The sequence below is a fragment of the Benincasa hispida genome, chromosome 2 (assembly GCF_027475165.1).
Source record: "Benincasa hispida cultivar pf3 chromosome 2, pf3_genome.v1.1, whole genome shotgun sequence".
NCBI classification, from domain to species: Eukaryota; Viridiplantae; Streptophyta; class Magnoliopsida; order Cucurbitales; family Cucurbitaceae; genus Benincasa; species Benincasa hispida.
The window spans coordinates 49,816,321-49,831,587 of NC_143479.1; the positions used below are offsets into that span (position 1 = coordinate 49,816,321).

Sequence of the window (15,267 nt, forward strand, 5' to 3'; positions counted from 1 at the left end):
TATTGGTCTATATATCTCTTTAAACAATATTATGATTTAAACTAAATCAAATTCCTAAACTCTGTCAATGAACATAGATTATTTTTGGAAATGGGTTTTGGAAGTTTGGGTTTGATCTTGAGTACAGGATATGTTAAGAATTGGGACGTTAGATGTCATGGAGAGAAGTGAAGTTTAATGTCTTCACGCTTCGTTCTAGGTTAGAAGGGACATCTGGAACGGGGTGTGACAGATATCATCTACGAGAATGTCATCGAAAAAGCCATTACGATATTAGAATTAGTTTTAGAATTGGTTAGATGGTTATCTTTTGTTATCGATTGTTACTGCCAACTGTACTTTAATTGCCTATTTATTGAGCCAACTCATTAATGAGAATTTAAGAAAAAGGTTTTAAGTTTCTCTGGTTCCAATATAGTATCAGATGTCATTTTCTTCTCTCAAGCCTTTTCATTTTTCTTCTCCTCTTTCCCATGATTGATCTTCCCGATAACACTTTTACTTCGCCATTAATGGCCAACCTTTCATCTCCTTCCTCCGTTATTGACCAATATTTGAACCCGTACTTTCTTCATCATTCTGATAGCACAAATCTCATTCTTGTTTCAGATTTATTGATAGAATCAAACTATACATCATGGAGTCGTGCTATGATTCTAGAGCTCATGGTCAAGAACAAGCTTGGTTTTGTTGATGGAAGTTTGTCCAAACCTGATAGCGATTTACGAAATTCATGGATTATTTGTAACAATGTGGTTACGGCTTGGATTCTCAACTCTCTCTCGAAGGAGATCTCTGTAAGTGTTAATATCTCTGATTCAGCAAGGGACATTTGACTTGATCTTCAACAACGATACCAATATAAGAATAGACCTCGAATCTTTCAACTTCGTCAAGAGTTATCGACTCTTTCTCAAAATCAGCTCTCTGTTACGACTTATTTCGCAAAAATGAAGACGTTGTGGAATGAACTCGCCTCTTATCGTCCATCTTGCACCTGTGGTCATTATACCTATGAAGGAGTCAAAGATTTGGTTAACTACTTCCAAACCGAGCATGTAATGACCTTCCTCATGGACTTGAATGGTTCTTTTAGCCAGATTCAGACACAACTTTTGTTAATGGAACTTGAGCCTTCTTTACAAAGAGCCTTTTATCTTGTTGCTCAAGAAGTTGAACAACGTGCTTCTGTTGCACCTTCATCAACAAATTTTTCATCCGCTACAGCTCTCCTAGTCAAGAACTCTTCTTCCCCTACTTCTTCCTCTGTTAATTCAAGTGCTCAGTCCACATCAACTTCTTCTAATTCTAAGAAAAAGGATCGTATGATTTGCACTATTGTAACATTTTCGGTCATACTGTTGAGAAATGTTATAGATTACATGGATTTCCTCCTGGATAAAGAATCAGAAGAATGCCTCAGCTAAGCCTGAATCCTCTTCTACAACTTCTTCAAGTTCTATTCCTGGCTTTACGGCTGAACAATATCAAAGTTTGCTAAGCTTTTTTCAGACACATCTTTTCAAAATCAAGTCCACCTCTGATTCTGATGTTATCACTTCTCATGTAGCAGGTACATGTTCTGTTTCTCCTTTATCTGCTGCTTGGATAGTCGACTCTGGTGCTACTGCACATATTTGTTCTTGTCAAAAAATTTTCTCTCATCTCATGCCTGTATCTGGGATGTGCGTTACTTTTCCTGATCAGTCTTGTATCAATGTGGATTTTATTGGTGATATTCGGATTGATTCTCATCTCAATGCTCCACAATGTCTTGTTCGTTCCTAGTTTCTACTATCATCTGATTTCTATAAGTGTCTTAACGGCTGATAAGTCCATTGCTGTTAAGTTTGTTGGAAATTCCTGTATTATTCAGGATAAGTCAACCATGAAGATGATTGGAAGGCTGATCTTTGGCAGGGGCTTTATAAGTTGCAGATAAGTTAACATAAATCATCTGAAAATTTCTATGATTCTATGTGCTCTTCTGTTTCTCATATGGAGAATACTAATCTTTGGCATAATAGAATGGATCATCCATCTCACAAACACTTATCTGCTTTACAAGATGTTTTACCATTTAAACTTCAGCATAATAATGTTCCTACTTGTATGATTTGTCCTCTTGCAAAATAGAAAAGGTTGTCTTTCATATCTCATAACAATGTATCTTCACATATGTTTGATCTTGTTCACTGTGATATTTGGGGACCATATCAGAATCCTAAGCATTCTAGTTATCGATATTTTCTAACACTTGTTGATGATCATTCCCGAAATACATGGGTTTTTTTTATGAAACAAAAATCAGATGCTTTAGTCATTGTTCCACGTTTCTTCAAACTTGTTGAGAATCAATTTAATGCATCTATTAAACAGTTTCGGTATGATAATGCCCCAGAACTTCCTTTTAATGATTTCTTTGCTACTAAAGGAGTTCGACATCAGTATTCTTGTGTTACTCGTCCAGAACAAAATTCTGTGGTTGAAAGAAAACACCAACAGCTTTTGAATGTTGCTCGATCTTTACTATTTCAGTCCCATTTTCCTATTAAGTTTTGGGGTGAATGTGTTCTCATTGCTTGCTTTCTCATCAATCGAATTCCTTCTCCTTTATTAAAGTGGCATACTCCTTATTTTCATTTATATGGACAACATGCTGATTATTCTTCTATTCGAACTTTTGGTTGTTTATGTTTTGCTTCTACATTAACAAACCAACGGTTGAAGTTTCATCCTCGTACAATTCCTGTTGTATTTTTGGGTTATCCACCAGGGATTAAAGGATATCGACTTTATGATATTGAAAAGCAACAGATTTTCATTTCAAGGGATGTCATTTTCCATGAACATATGTTTCCTTTTCACAATATCACTGATCAAAACAAAGCCGTAGATAACTTTCCAGATTTGGTACTACCAAGGATATTGTCTACTTCATTATCTAATGTTGGTGTGGTGTCCGTGTCTAGTTTAGATAACTTATGTACATGAATATTTCATATGTTATGTTCGCACAGGATTGTCTAGGTGCGTTAGATGGTACGTACATAAAGATCAACGTGAGTGCCACTGATCGACCAAGGTACAGGACGATGAAGGGTGAAATCGCCACGAATGTTCTTGGTGTTTGCGACACGAATGGCGATTTCATATTTGTCTTACCTGGGTGGGAAGGTCCTGCAGCTGATTCTCGTGTGCTTAGAGATGCAATATCACGACCTAACGGATTGAAGGTTTCGAAGGGTAACGACTTACACGTACAACTTCTTGTCGTACATCGTAGTACTCAACGATTATGATTTCATATAATTGAATATTGTATAGGGTATTATTATCTATGTGATGCTGGTACCCAAATGCGGAGGGTTTCTTGACACCATATAGAGGAGAATGATATCATTTTTCGAAATGGCGTTGAAGAGGGAATGCACCAACAACTGTAAGAGAATTTTTTTAACATGAAACACTCTTCTGCGAGGAATGTCATCAAGAGGGCATTCGGGCTGATGAAAGGGAGATGGGCAATACTCCGTGGAAAATCATACTACCTTGTGCAAGTCAAAACTCGGACGATCACGACATGTTGCCTTTTTTATAATCTTATTAATAAGGAGAGGAATATTGCCAAAATGCCCAAGGATCTAGACGAGGTGGACTCATATTCTACTACCATTGGTAGGGATGAGATCAATTCTATTGAGAGTTCAAACGTATGGACACAATGGAGGGATGAACTGACACATAATATGTTTTCTGACTGATAGTTACAATCAGTAGCTTCATGTTTAGTTTGTGGCTTTGACAATGTATTTTTTTAATTTCAAGTATGCGATTTTGGAATCAATTTCCAAATTTCTCAATATAATTAGATTTACTACCTTATACATTGTATACATTGTACATAACACATCACATGACAATTTATTTCTTTACTACTTCAATTGTACTACGATGTACATGTAGTATGACAATTTCTTCTAGATCTCCAAAGCACACTTGGACGAGGGAGGAAGAGTTGAAGTTGGTGAAATGTTTGGTGACTTTGGTTGAATATGATGGATGGAGATCAAACAATGAGATCTTTCACCTTGGGTACTTAGCACAGTTAAGATACCTGGCTGTAGAATACAAGGGATCCCCACAATAGATTGTAGGGTAATGAGCCTTAAAAGACGTACCAAGCTATAGTAGAAATGCGAGGACCGACATGCAGCGGGTTCGATTGGAATGAAGAATCCCAATGCATCATTGCGGAGAAAGAGACGTTCGATGGTTGGGTGAAGGTAAAATTTCATAAACATTTTTTTCCATTCATTGTCACCCGTTATATTGACTAGCCATACTTTTCATGTAGAGCCATCCTATAGCAAAAGGGCTCATGAACAAGTCATTCCCATATTTTGATGACTTAGCCTACATCTTCGGCAAGGACCGGGCAACTGGAGAAGGGGCAAAGACACTTGGTGACATGCCTCAAATGTGCCAGGGCGTATGCATGTAGGTGACCTGTCACAGGATAAGTTTGATGCAATCCCGACAGGTTTTGGTTTCGAAGGAGGCATTTATCAAGGGGTAGTAAAAGAAAGCGTTATGGATATCAGTCTAAGTTGGTTGAGGATTTTAAGAATGCAATGGACTTTGCAAATGACCAACTGAAGTCCATTGCTAAATGGCCAAAAAAGCAGCGTGCAACAAAGGTTGAGTTACGTGACAAGGTTATGAATGAACTTAATGACATTCTAGAACTGCAAACTCGATAGAAGATGAAGCTTATGAATACCATAGTCCACAATGTGCAATACATAGAGTTTTTTGTTTGTTCCAGCGGATATGAAATTGGAGTATTGCGAGCTTCTTCTTCTAGACAACGTCTGACTAACTATTTTCATCACCTGCTTTTCCATGTTTAATTTGGACATATCTAAATTATGGCTTGTTAATGTTAAATCATCGATTGATCCGAAAAACTTAAGTTAATAGGTAAATGTAAATTTGATATCATATCATTTAAAAAAAACTCTAATAAATAGTCGTTTTGTTTGATTGATTAAAAAGATTATGAGGAAAAATGAAAACTTTGAAAAAAAAATTAGAAAATGGAAAACATTTGACCTTTTAGCTTCATTTATTTAGCTTCTATCAATAAAGGTTAACAATCATAAATATTTGACCCGTTTTCCTTACTAATGTTCACGTCACATGCTTGATGCAGATCAAGGAGTTGAAAATGGTGCCTAGAGAAACAGAAGGAGTTGAAACTAATTACTATGGTATACTAGTTGAAGTATTAGACTTAGAATATAGCAATGGAGAACGTGTGATCCTTTTCTAATGTAAGTGGTTTGATACAGACCCTAAAAAACAAATAACGTATGACAGGATTTAGGGTTCATGTCAATAAATACATGAGCCCTTCATCTTTGCAACTCAAGCCAAACAAGTTTTTTACATCAACGACAATAAACTTGGCAATAGTTGGAAAATTGTGCGAATTATCCAAAATAAATACGTATGGGACATTCTAGAAGTAGATGGAGGTGAAAATAATGAATTAGAGTTGTTGGAATTAGTTGGAAGGATTGAGGTCAATGAATCTATCCAGGATGCCATATTATGTCGAGATGACGTTGATCATACTATTCTAGAACCTCAAGTTAATCCACAACAATTGAATCATAGTGCACCATACTCAGACGATGCCAGTTTTATAAATGATGAACCCGAAGATGTAGAATCATCCACTGAGAAGAGTTCAAGTTCAAATCAATATCTAGGTTCTGGTGATCAAGATAGTAAATAACTTTATAACAACACTAGTGTAATTCATAATTTCAAGATCCTCTAGCAGATGAACTAGTTAGGGAAGCTAACACTTTGACTACGAGTCTTTCGATAGAGGTAGGAACGACCATCACATTAGGTGATAGTAGTATGTCTTAGGTTGAATATCTAAATATTATTGTAACCTCTAATTGAAGTAGTGTATTTGATTTTGTTCCAGGATCCAATTCTAGAACAAAACGGAAGTGTGGGCGAGGACACAGTCGAAACATTAATTTGGATATATATGTACATCGATATGGCCGGATCCCAATTACCATTTCTGAGGATATTGGAAAACCAGTAAGCATCTTTGCTATAAAGTTTAGCAATGCCATTGGGACCGCAACCTAGGACACAATTTCATTGCATTGTTCTAAGTGGAAGGATGTACCTAGTGATGTTATTGCCACTATAAAGGCTCGTTTACAGGTAAGTTTTATGCTTTTATTGTATTAATCTTTTATGTATACTTACCATAACTTTTATTGAAAATGTAGACACATTTTATTATGGATCTATCCTCGAATGTCGTCAATAAGTACATAAATTGGAAAATACAGAACTTATTTAGATAATATAGATCAGAATTGCATAAGCACTATTGTGGCTTTGAGAATCCTGTAATTGCTCGTGAAAGTCCACCAGACAGGTTAACAAATAAAGAAGATTGAAAGATTCTTTATGATCGATGGGAGACTCCTGAATGGCAGGTAAATTTTATATGTTTGTTGTACTTATTATTTACATAAATTGCTTATACTAATAAATAATAATTTCTGTAGGAAAAAGAAGAGCAGAGAATGTCTCGGTTTCAACCATTATTATGGGTCGAAATCATTTCTTCAAGTGCAAAATGAATTGGTATGGTATGATGTAAATTCATTATTGTTTTATTAATTTCCCATTGAATGTAAAGAATAAATTTATTTATTGAATTACAGACGATCGAGAAGGGTGAAAAAGTAGGCCAAGTAGAATTATTTTACAAAAGTCACTTCTCAGAGAAGGATGAGATGGGTAGATAAGCGAAGCCGGCAAAGAAGCATATGTAAGTTATGTTGTATCATATATGCGTAATTTTATATTAATCCTTATATATAATATAAAATCTAAAAAACTACTATAGAATAGTTGGCAATGCAAGAGAAGATTAAACAGTCATCACAAGATGGGATTGAACCAACAACAGAAGAAATTATTTATGAACATGTTTTGGGAAAACGATCAGGCCACATTAAAGGTTTTGAATAGAACCCAAAACCCAATTTAGCTACATCTTCCTAAAAAATTGAGAATGATATTGGAAATAAGTATGAAAAGCTTGAGGTGGAGGTGACAAGCTTAAAGGAGGAAAATGCCATGTTGAAGTCAATAGTTTCAGGTTTTCAAGATCAATTGACTGAAATCACAAGACAGTTAGGTGCACAACAAAAGCAAGGAGATGGACCTTCGAACAACTAGATACGTTTTGACAACTTTCAGTTCTTGGTTTGTGGATTTAGAAACTTAATTTGGTTGTTGTGTGGCTATCATGCAGTTATGGTAACCACTTCAAATACAGTTGTAGTGGATTTAGGAACTTCATTTGTTTGTTTTGTGGCTATCCTACAGTTATGGTAGCTACTTTAAATATGCATGTTTTAATGTACTTGTTGCCACTTTGTGGTTTAAATGGTGTTTAGGTGGAACTAGGACATCTTTGTAGCTTGGGTGAGGGGGAGGAGGGATGTACATGTTGTAATTATTTTTTAGATTATTTAGAAGCCTAATTGTGCACTTTAAAGGAACTTTATTCTTGGATTTATTTGTGGGGATCCAAGAGTTGAGTTATATGCTTTTAGGACTATCGAATGACGGGTTTAGCCTTGAAATAAATTTAGGTAGATTTAGAGGAGAGAGATTCACTTTGACGCTTTCTATGCATTTGTTGTTACTTTGTGGTTTAAATGACATTTAGGTGGAACAAGGACACATTCGTAGCTTGGAAGGGGAGGGGGGATGTATATGTTGTAATTGTGTTTTGGATTATCTTGAAACCTATTTGTGGACTTTAAAGGAACAGAGTTCTTGGCTTATTTATAGAGATCCGATAGTTGTGGAGGTTTAAAGGGCGTTTATCTATTTGCTTAAGTGGATTTACGACATGCTCGTAATGTGGGGGGAGGGGTTCATGTCTTAATTTTAATCACTTTTTAGATAGTAAAATCGTTGTTTGTGGTGTTCATATTTTAATTATGAACATTGACAACATGTTTGTAGCTTGAGAGAGGGATCATTCCTCATAACCATTTTAAACATTTTGTTTTTCCTATTTCAGGTTGTTTGTGTAAATTCTTAAAGATCATTTTTTTTTGAAGATTGCAAGAAGATTTTGTGATATGATTACTTAGTTTGGTTTCTCACTTATTTTGGCTTATGGAAGATTAAACCTTTTTTTTTTTTTTTTTTTTTGTATAAGGGATTTGTAAGAAGTTAGAAAATTTGTATATAATTGTATATACAAATTTTGTTCGTAAATTTTTATAACTTGTGTATTGAATATTAGTCTTATTTTTAAATATATAAACTTACTTTTTTTTTATATATTTATTCTCAATTGATTTGTTTGAAGATTAATTTTTGTTTGTGCATAATTAGGTATTAAGGAAATAAAAAATTGGTAATTTAATTGTTACAAGAAATATATAAAATTATAAATAACTTATGCCGACGCAAATAAACGTGGGCAGAAATCTACATTTTGAATTGAAATTTGTTTGTTTAGGACTATGCTTTTCTCAACGCAAGTTGTATTTTGTTGGAAAAAACATATGCCGATGCAAGCAATTATGTTGTCAAAAATGGTAGTTATGCCGATGAAAATAGTTTTCGTTGAGAGGAACTTCTCCCGACATGGATATGACGACGATTATGCCGACGCAAAAAAAGTGCGTCGGCATAACCTATCCCGACATTTTTAATACTTTGCTTGACGTGGTTTTGCATGGGGAAATGTGAAAATTCTTGTAGTGTATCTACATGCTACTCGATCCTCGATACTTTAAGCCCTATGTTATATGCTCTATGCTTGATTCAGAGGTTCACTTGATGTTTGATGCTCGATTCAAAGAAATGAAAAAAAAAAAAAAAAAACACACACACACAAAGAAAGGGGAAAAAGAAGAAATGCGCAAAAAAAGAACCAAAGAAAAAAGAATAAGAAATGCAGAAAGAAAAACACAAAAAAAAAAAAAAATGAAGAAGAAGAAACTCAGAAAAATGAAAAAAGAAAAAAAAAACATTGCAAAACGAAGAAAATAGAAGAATAATGCACTAGGATTAAAGTGGTAATTTTACACAATGATAACATAAGTAGAAGACTAAATTTCATTGGTTTTCAAAATGGTACCCATTTTCATTTATGCCTTTTATTTTGGGCCACCTATCCCATTTTCCCCTAATATATTCGTCATCTCCCACAATTTCTCTTTTTTTAGATATTTTACTTGAGCGGGAGGAAGATTTTGTCATTTTTGTAATTTTTTTTGCTATTTTTGTAAATCTTTTGACCACTCAAAACCACTCTATTTATTTATTAATTAATTTATTTTTATTTTGATATTTCAATTTTCCACCTTGAAGAGTATAATATATCTCAACTACTGAGTTGCCTCATTTTCCAACTCATTTTGCTTTCAAAGCACATACTTTTGGGAATAAAAATGCAAACATTTAGATTGACAAAGTTCATCAAGAAACGTAGTCTCTAAACAAACATCAACTCAATGGAAAAAAAAAACAAGTCTCTTTGGCCTTTGATTGGTCAAATAAGTGTTGAATAATAATAATAATATTAATAATAAACAACACATATTTTCATGCACCACAGAGAAGCTGCCATGCAATACAACCCATTTCTTGAGATCTACAGCTTCATTTTATAATATAACTTATAAGGAATTGTAACGTAATATGGAAGGGTCAAATACCATGTACAATATATATTTGTATCATATGCTAAATAATTAGTAAACAACTCATCAATTCTTATGCAAACTTGTCTTGGTTTTAGGTATGGTGAAATGTATATAATTTGTTAACATAACTTATTAATCTGAATTTGAGGTTAAATTAGGTAGAGGATAATGTGGAGTGGGTAGGTTTTTGATTGTGGTAGATGAACATGTCCCAACTTGAATCATTAGCTTTAATGATGGGTAAGTTTGGTTTAGTGAAATCAATTTTATACGCTATAGGTTTAGTCCTTAAATTTTTGTGTCTCTAATATATTTTTCATGAGTTAAATAATTGTAGGAGTGTGGATCGAATCATTAGATCTTTGAGATGATACAAAATTGGTGTTAACTTTTATTCATTATGTTCAGATTGATGTTTGTGTCAGTAGATTCTTTAAATTAAAGTTACAAATTTGTAATTAGTAAGATTTTGAAACTTCAAAGAGTGTTTCATAAATGCAATTAAATAGTGTATTTGATACATTCAACATATTTAAAAAATCATCAATTTATTAGATGTAAGATTGAAAATTGATGATTTTATTAAACACAAATACTTTTTTAAAAAAAAAAAAAAAATAGATCCATTACTTAAAAGCTATTATGAATATACAAGGACACTATTAGAAACCAAAAAGACTTAGTAGACACTCTTAAAACTTAAAGATTTATTAAACACAAAATTAAAATGTTAGAGATCTATTAAACAATTTTTTTAATTTCATAAATCTATTATTGCATGTTTGAGACTGACTTTAAAATTATTTAAATCATTTTTATGTTTTATCATGCTAAAAATCACTCATAAATATATATTTATTCACTCATAATTAATTTAATATTTCTTTTACACAATTAGATGCAATTTTATATTATAAAAATCAAAATTATAAAATATTAAAATCATGTTTTAGAATGATTTACAAAACGAAAAAATGAACCATTTTAGAATCACTATCAAACATGCTCTTAAAAATAAACTTAAAAATCAATAACTAAGCTTCTACATTAACTTCAATTTTAAAGTTAGAACAACGACACGGTTAGTAACAATTTTTTTTAGTCCAACAAATATACATGTCGAAATTCAAGCCCATGACTTTTTTTTGATCAAGTGTAAATAAAAATCCAATAGAAATTTATCAACACAAAAAAAAAAAGAAATGAAATTTAAAAGAGAACATGAGAGACAAAAAAACCATATATTTATCCCCAAGTATGTATGTAACGTTCATTTGAAGGGAAAATATATTTGGTTTATTGGACAATGTATTTTGACTATCTAGAGTGGTGGATGGGGTTGGCTCTTCAAATCCAAGTTTTATATTTATAAATTTTGTATGAAAATTAGAAAAAATTAGATGAAAATTTGGAGATTAAAAATATTATTAAAACATCAACAGAGTTTTATTCTTAAAGTACAAATTTGACTTTTCTTTTTAATCTTTTTTTTAAGAGGTATTATAATTAAAATGTGGGTGAGGGAATCGAACCTCAAACCACGATTTCCTCACCCCACGAAGTTGATAATATGAATATTATGCCAATCGAGTTACGCTCTTGTTGGCTTCTTTTTATGATAGTATGATTAAAAATATTGTCTATATGATATTCACACAATTCTTTTTAATCTTTTTGTTTGGTTTTTTCCCCTCTCCTTAATGTCAAGGAAAATCAAAGGGTCAATTGGTAATTAATTAGGGTTTAAAGTTTATGAATTTTTTCAAACCTATTAATTATTGATACTCATTTTATTACTTCGATATTTAGACTTTATATGTCACACAATTATATGTATTTATTATTGAAGTCAGAAAGAACTTATAAGTTCAACTGACATCATGTGTTGAAGACTGAGAAATATGTAATTTAAATCCTCTACTACTTTAAAAAAAGTTATATTTATTGATTATTTTATTTACAATGTAAAAGAAAATCAACCAAAATATTTGACCACTCCCCTGTACACTTCAAACAAAACTAAATACTAGTTAAAAACTTATTGACAATGTAAGAAATATTAATGCACAAAGAATTTACGAGAATTAAAAGCGACAAGATACATATGAGTATATTTTCATTATTCTAGGACAAAGTTTGAATTTTTTACCCTTATTATGACGTAGTTACATGTATATTTTTTTACAAAGGTATCGAATGGTACGAAACGGAACGAGACCTCACACTCAAAATACAAACAAAACACAATAACAAGATTTAAAATACAAACAAGCTTACCCAAAAACCCGAAAATACTTGAAGGAAATAGACCTTAAAGGAAGAAGAACCTAATCCCCTCAATTAAAATTTTAAACCATTTAGAACGATGGTAAAGGAACACATTAGACCGAAGAACCTAACAAAGCTAATGGGATGAAAGACACATATGTAATTAATTATTCAAAAGGGAAGAAAGAGAAAATTGTGGGCTAGGGCTAATTAGCCGTTGAAGAAGAACTAAATTACATTATATAATGGAAGCATGGAAATTGGCAATAAATTAAAACTCTTTTCCTACACAATTGACTTTAGGAATGCTTAAATGACAACCAATAACATTGGAACTCCTTCTTCATAGTTTATAGGCAAATAGCTTCACATTTATTTGCAAACTTAAACATGAAACGTGGTAATTTCTAACTCAAACCATTCCTTTCCAAAAAGTCTTCTTTAATAAACATACTATACCCTTTAATTTAGGAGTAAGTTTCCTCCTATAATGGCCTTTTGTAAATCTCATTCTTTCCATCTTGCTATGTAAATTCATACCCTTAATTTTCTTCAAACTCCTTTGTTCTTCTTCAACATGTCTTCTCAATCTCCACTACCAATCACTTCCACCATAGGCAAGTTTCAAACCAAGCTTTCTTCACTAGCTCAAGGAAATGTCACCAAAGTTTTGGCATTTTCAGGGCTAGTCTTGTTCATGCTCTATGTTTTCTTGTTTTCACCTCCCAACTACCGACCATCTGACCTTCTTACAAACCTCAAACAAAAATTTCCATTAGTCAACACTTCTCTGTCGTTGCCACCGCCGCCGCCCACCGATACTCCGACCAATGTCTCCCACATCATGTTCAGCATCGTTGGCTCAATGAATACATGGAAGTACAAGAGACATTATAGCGAGTCATGGTGGCGTCCCAATGTAACTCGAGGCCACGTCTTCTTCGAACGACCTCCTTCCGCGGAGTTCCTACCGTGGTCGGACTCCTCTGCTCCATTTCGAGTCAACGAAGATATTACAGGCTTTGCAGTGTATCCCAAAATCAAATGGCCAGATCAGGTTGATTTCTAATTTAACCAATATCCCAAGATATTACAGGTTTTACAGTGTATTCCAAAATCAAATGACCCCTTCACTGAAAAACTTACACCTACTCATATTAAAACATATTTAATATTGAATAAATTAGAAATTCAACCATACCCTATTTAGTTTATAAAGTATAAAAATTAAAGTTTCAATTAGGTCTTAATAATACTTTTATAATTGTATATCCATATATTTAGATCCTAATAAGTATACTTGTTAACTCTGTTAGTTCGTGATCATTACATGATATGTAGACAATGTTATTTAAAGATAATATGTGAAGTCACTGAAATTTCAATATCTATTATTATTTTTAAAGTACAAAGACAGAATAGATACAACTTTCAAAGTTTAAAGAGACTTTCGATTTAGAAAATTTTTAAGCAATGACTAAATAAACACAAATGAAAGTTCAAAGACAACTTATGAGTTTTTTTTTTTTTTTTTTTTTTTTTTTTTTTTTTTTTTTTAACATATCAAAAAGCTTAAGTTGATAATTTACGTTATATTTATACCTTTATTCATATTCTTCACATAGGTGAGGATCTTTCGAACGGTGATGGAGTCGTTTAGAGAAGGCGACAAAAATGTGAGGTGGTTCGTGATGACAGACGACGATACGATAATATTTGTAGATAATTTAGTGAAGACATTAGGAAAGTATGATCACAAGAAACATTGGTACATTGGGATGAACTCAGAGTGTGTGAAGTCTAACTTTGATTTCTCATTTGATATGGCTTTTGGAGGAGCTGGCTATGCTTTGAGTTACCCACTTGCAGCATTGGTAGCCAAAAGGTTGGATGGTTGCATTGAAAGATATCCCTATTTAAGGGTTAGTGATCAAATGTTGTTCTCATGTTTGTCTGATTTGGGATTCTCTATTACTCATGAAATGGGGTTTCACCAGGTAAATTATTTTACTAAGTTTCTTTGGTTTGTTAATATTCATTTTTCATTCATGTTTTCAAAAATCAAATCAAATTTGTTGTCTTTATTTTTAGAAGTGGATTAAGATTTTTAATATTTCTTCGGAACGAAAAAAACAAACATAAATTTCAATTTTTTTTTTTTTTTTTTTTTTTTTTTTTTTTTTTTTTTTTTTTGTAGAAAAACGTTTCCAAATTAACCCATAATTTTCTATAATTTTTTTTCCCTTCTAACACTGTTTTTCTTCCTCTGGATTTATCTCTTTAGAATTTTTCTAGGGAATTTGCCATGAGTGACAAATCTAAAATATATAATTAGGGACGTACCATTAACATATGAAATATTGTAGATACGGCAAAATTCTCAAATATTTTTGTTTATTCCGTATTCTAATTTTGCTCTTTTTAACAAGTCTAGGTTTTTTGATATATCAGTCAACTAATATACCACATATAAAGTATATCAGTTGTGTATTTTTTCAATTAATTTGTATATTTTCTGTATTTTTTGTTTGCAGCAATATGAGTTATTACTCACTTAAATTTTTGTTTTTACTACATTTTTTTATCCCTTTTTGTAGTTTTTTTCCTTTTTAAATAATATTGCTTCTTTCATTTTTAAGTATAAATGTACAACATGCTAAGGAGATTCAACCTGAAGCCCACTAACACTCAATTTAGTATACTCATTTTGACAATTTGGACGTGTTTGGAATAACTAGAGAATTTTTTTTTTCTAAAAAAAAAAAAAATCATTTTTGTGAATTTTTTTAAAACATTTAAATAATTAGTCATTTTTAACCGTGTATCAATAGTATATAAAATGGATCAAGTGTCTATCAATAGTTCAAGTGTGGATCAACAATATATCAAGTGTATCAGACGTACACTAGTAGTGTATCAAGTGTATATCAAAAGTGTATCACGTGGATTGAGCTTATTTTTTTTGCTATTGTTGCAAAAGTAATAAATATAGGCAATTGACCTAATTTTCAAAATTTATTTTGCCAAATCTACAAAAAGTCCATTTTTCTAACCTTTGCTCTAAATACTTTTCTATTTCACTTCAAATATATATCTATCACATTTCTGATTCTAAAATTTAAACATTTTCCCAATTTTTTTTTTTTTTTTTTTTTTTTTTTTTTTTTTTTTTTTAATTCTCACACCATATTTAACTTTTATTTTTTTTTTCTCTCTA

At 32.1% G+C, this 15,267-nt stretch overlaps 2 protein-coding genes across 2 annotated transcripts in view; both read left to right on the top strand.

Moving 5' to 3' along the window:
- Positions 1–512: 512 nt before the first annotated feature.
- Positions 513–4,150, top strand: LOC150037974 (uncharacterized). The gene is made up of 7 exons (XM_090311095.1): positions 513–797; positions 924–1,268; positions 1,378–1,776; positions 2,221–2,913; positions 3,021–3,246; positions 3,388–3,442; positions 3,967–4,150. Exons 1-7 carry the CDS (start codon positions 513–515, stop codon positions 4,148–4,150), a joined length of 2,187 nt encoding a protein of 728 aa, XP_090167221.1.
- Positions 4,151–12,464: 8,314 nt separating this feature from the next.
- The window catches only part of LOC150037975 (uncharacterized), a 3,908-nt gene continuing 1,105 nt past the window's right edge, over positions 12,465–15,267 (top strand). Inside the window, exons 1-2 of the mRNA XM_090311096.1 lie at positions 12,465–13,107; positions 13,676–14,047. Coding sequence (XP_090167222.1) covers positions 12,628–13,107; positions 13,676–14,047 — 852 coding nt within the window. The 5' untranslated portion in view covers positions 12,465–12,627. The remainder of the gene's footprint in view (positions 13,108–13,675; positions 14,048–15,267) is intronic.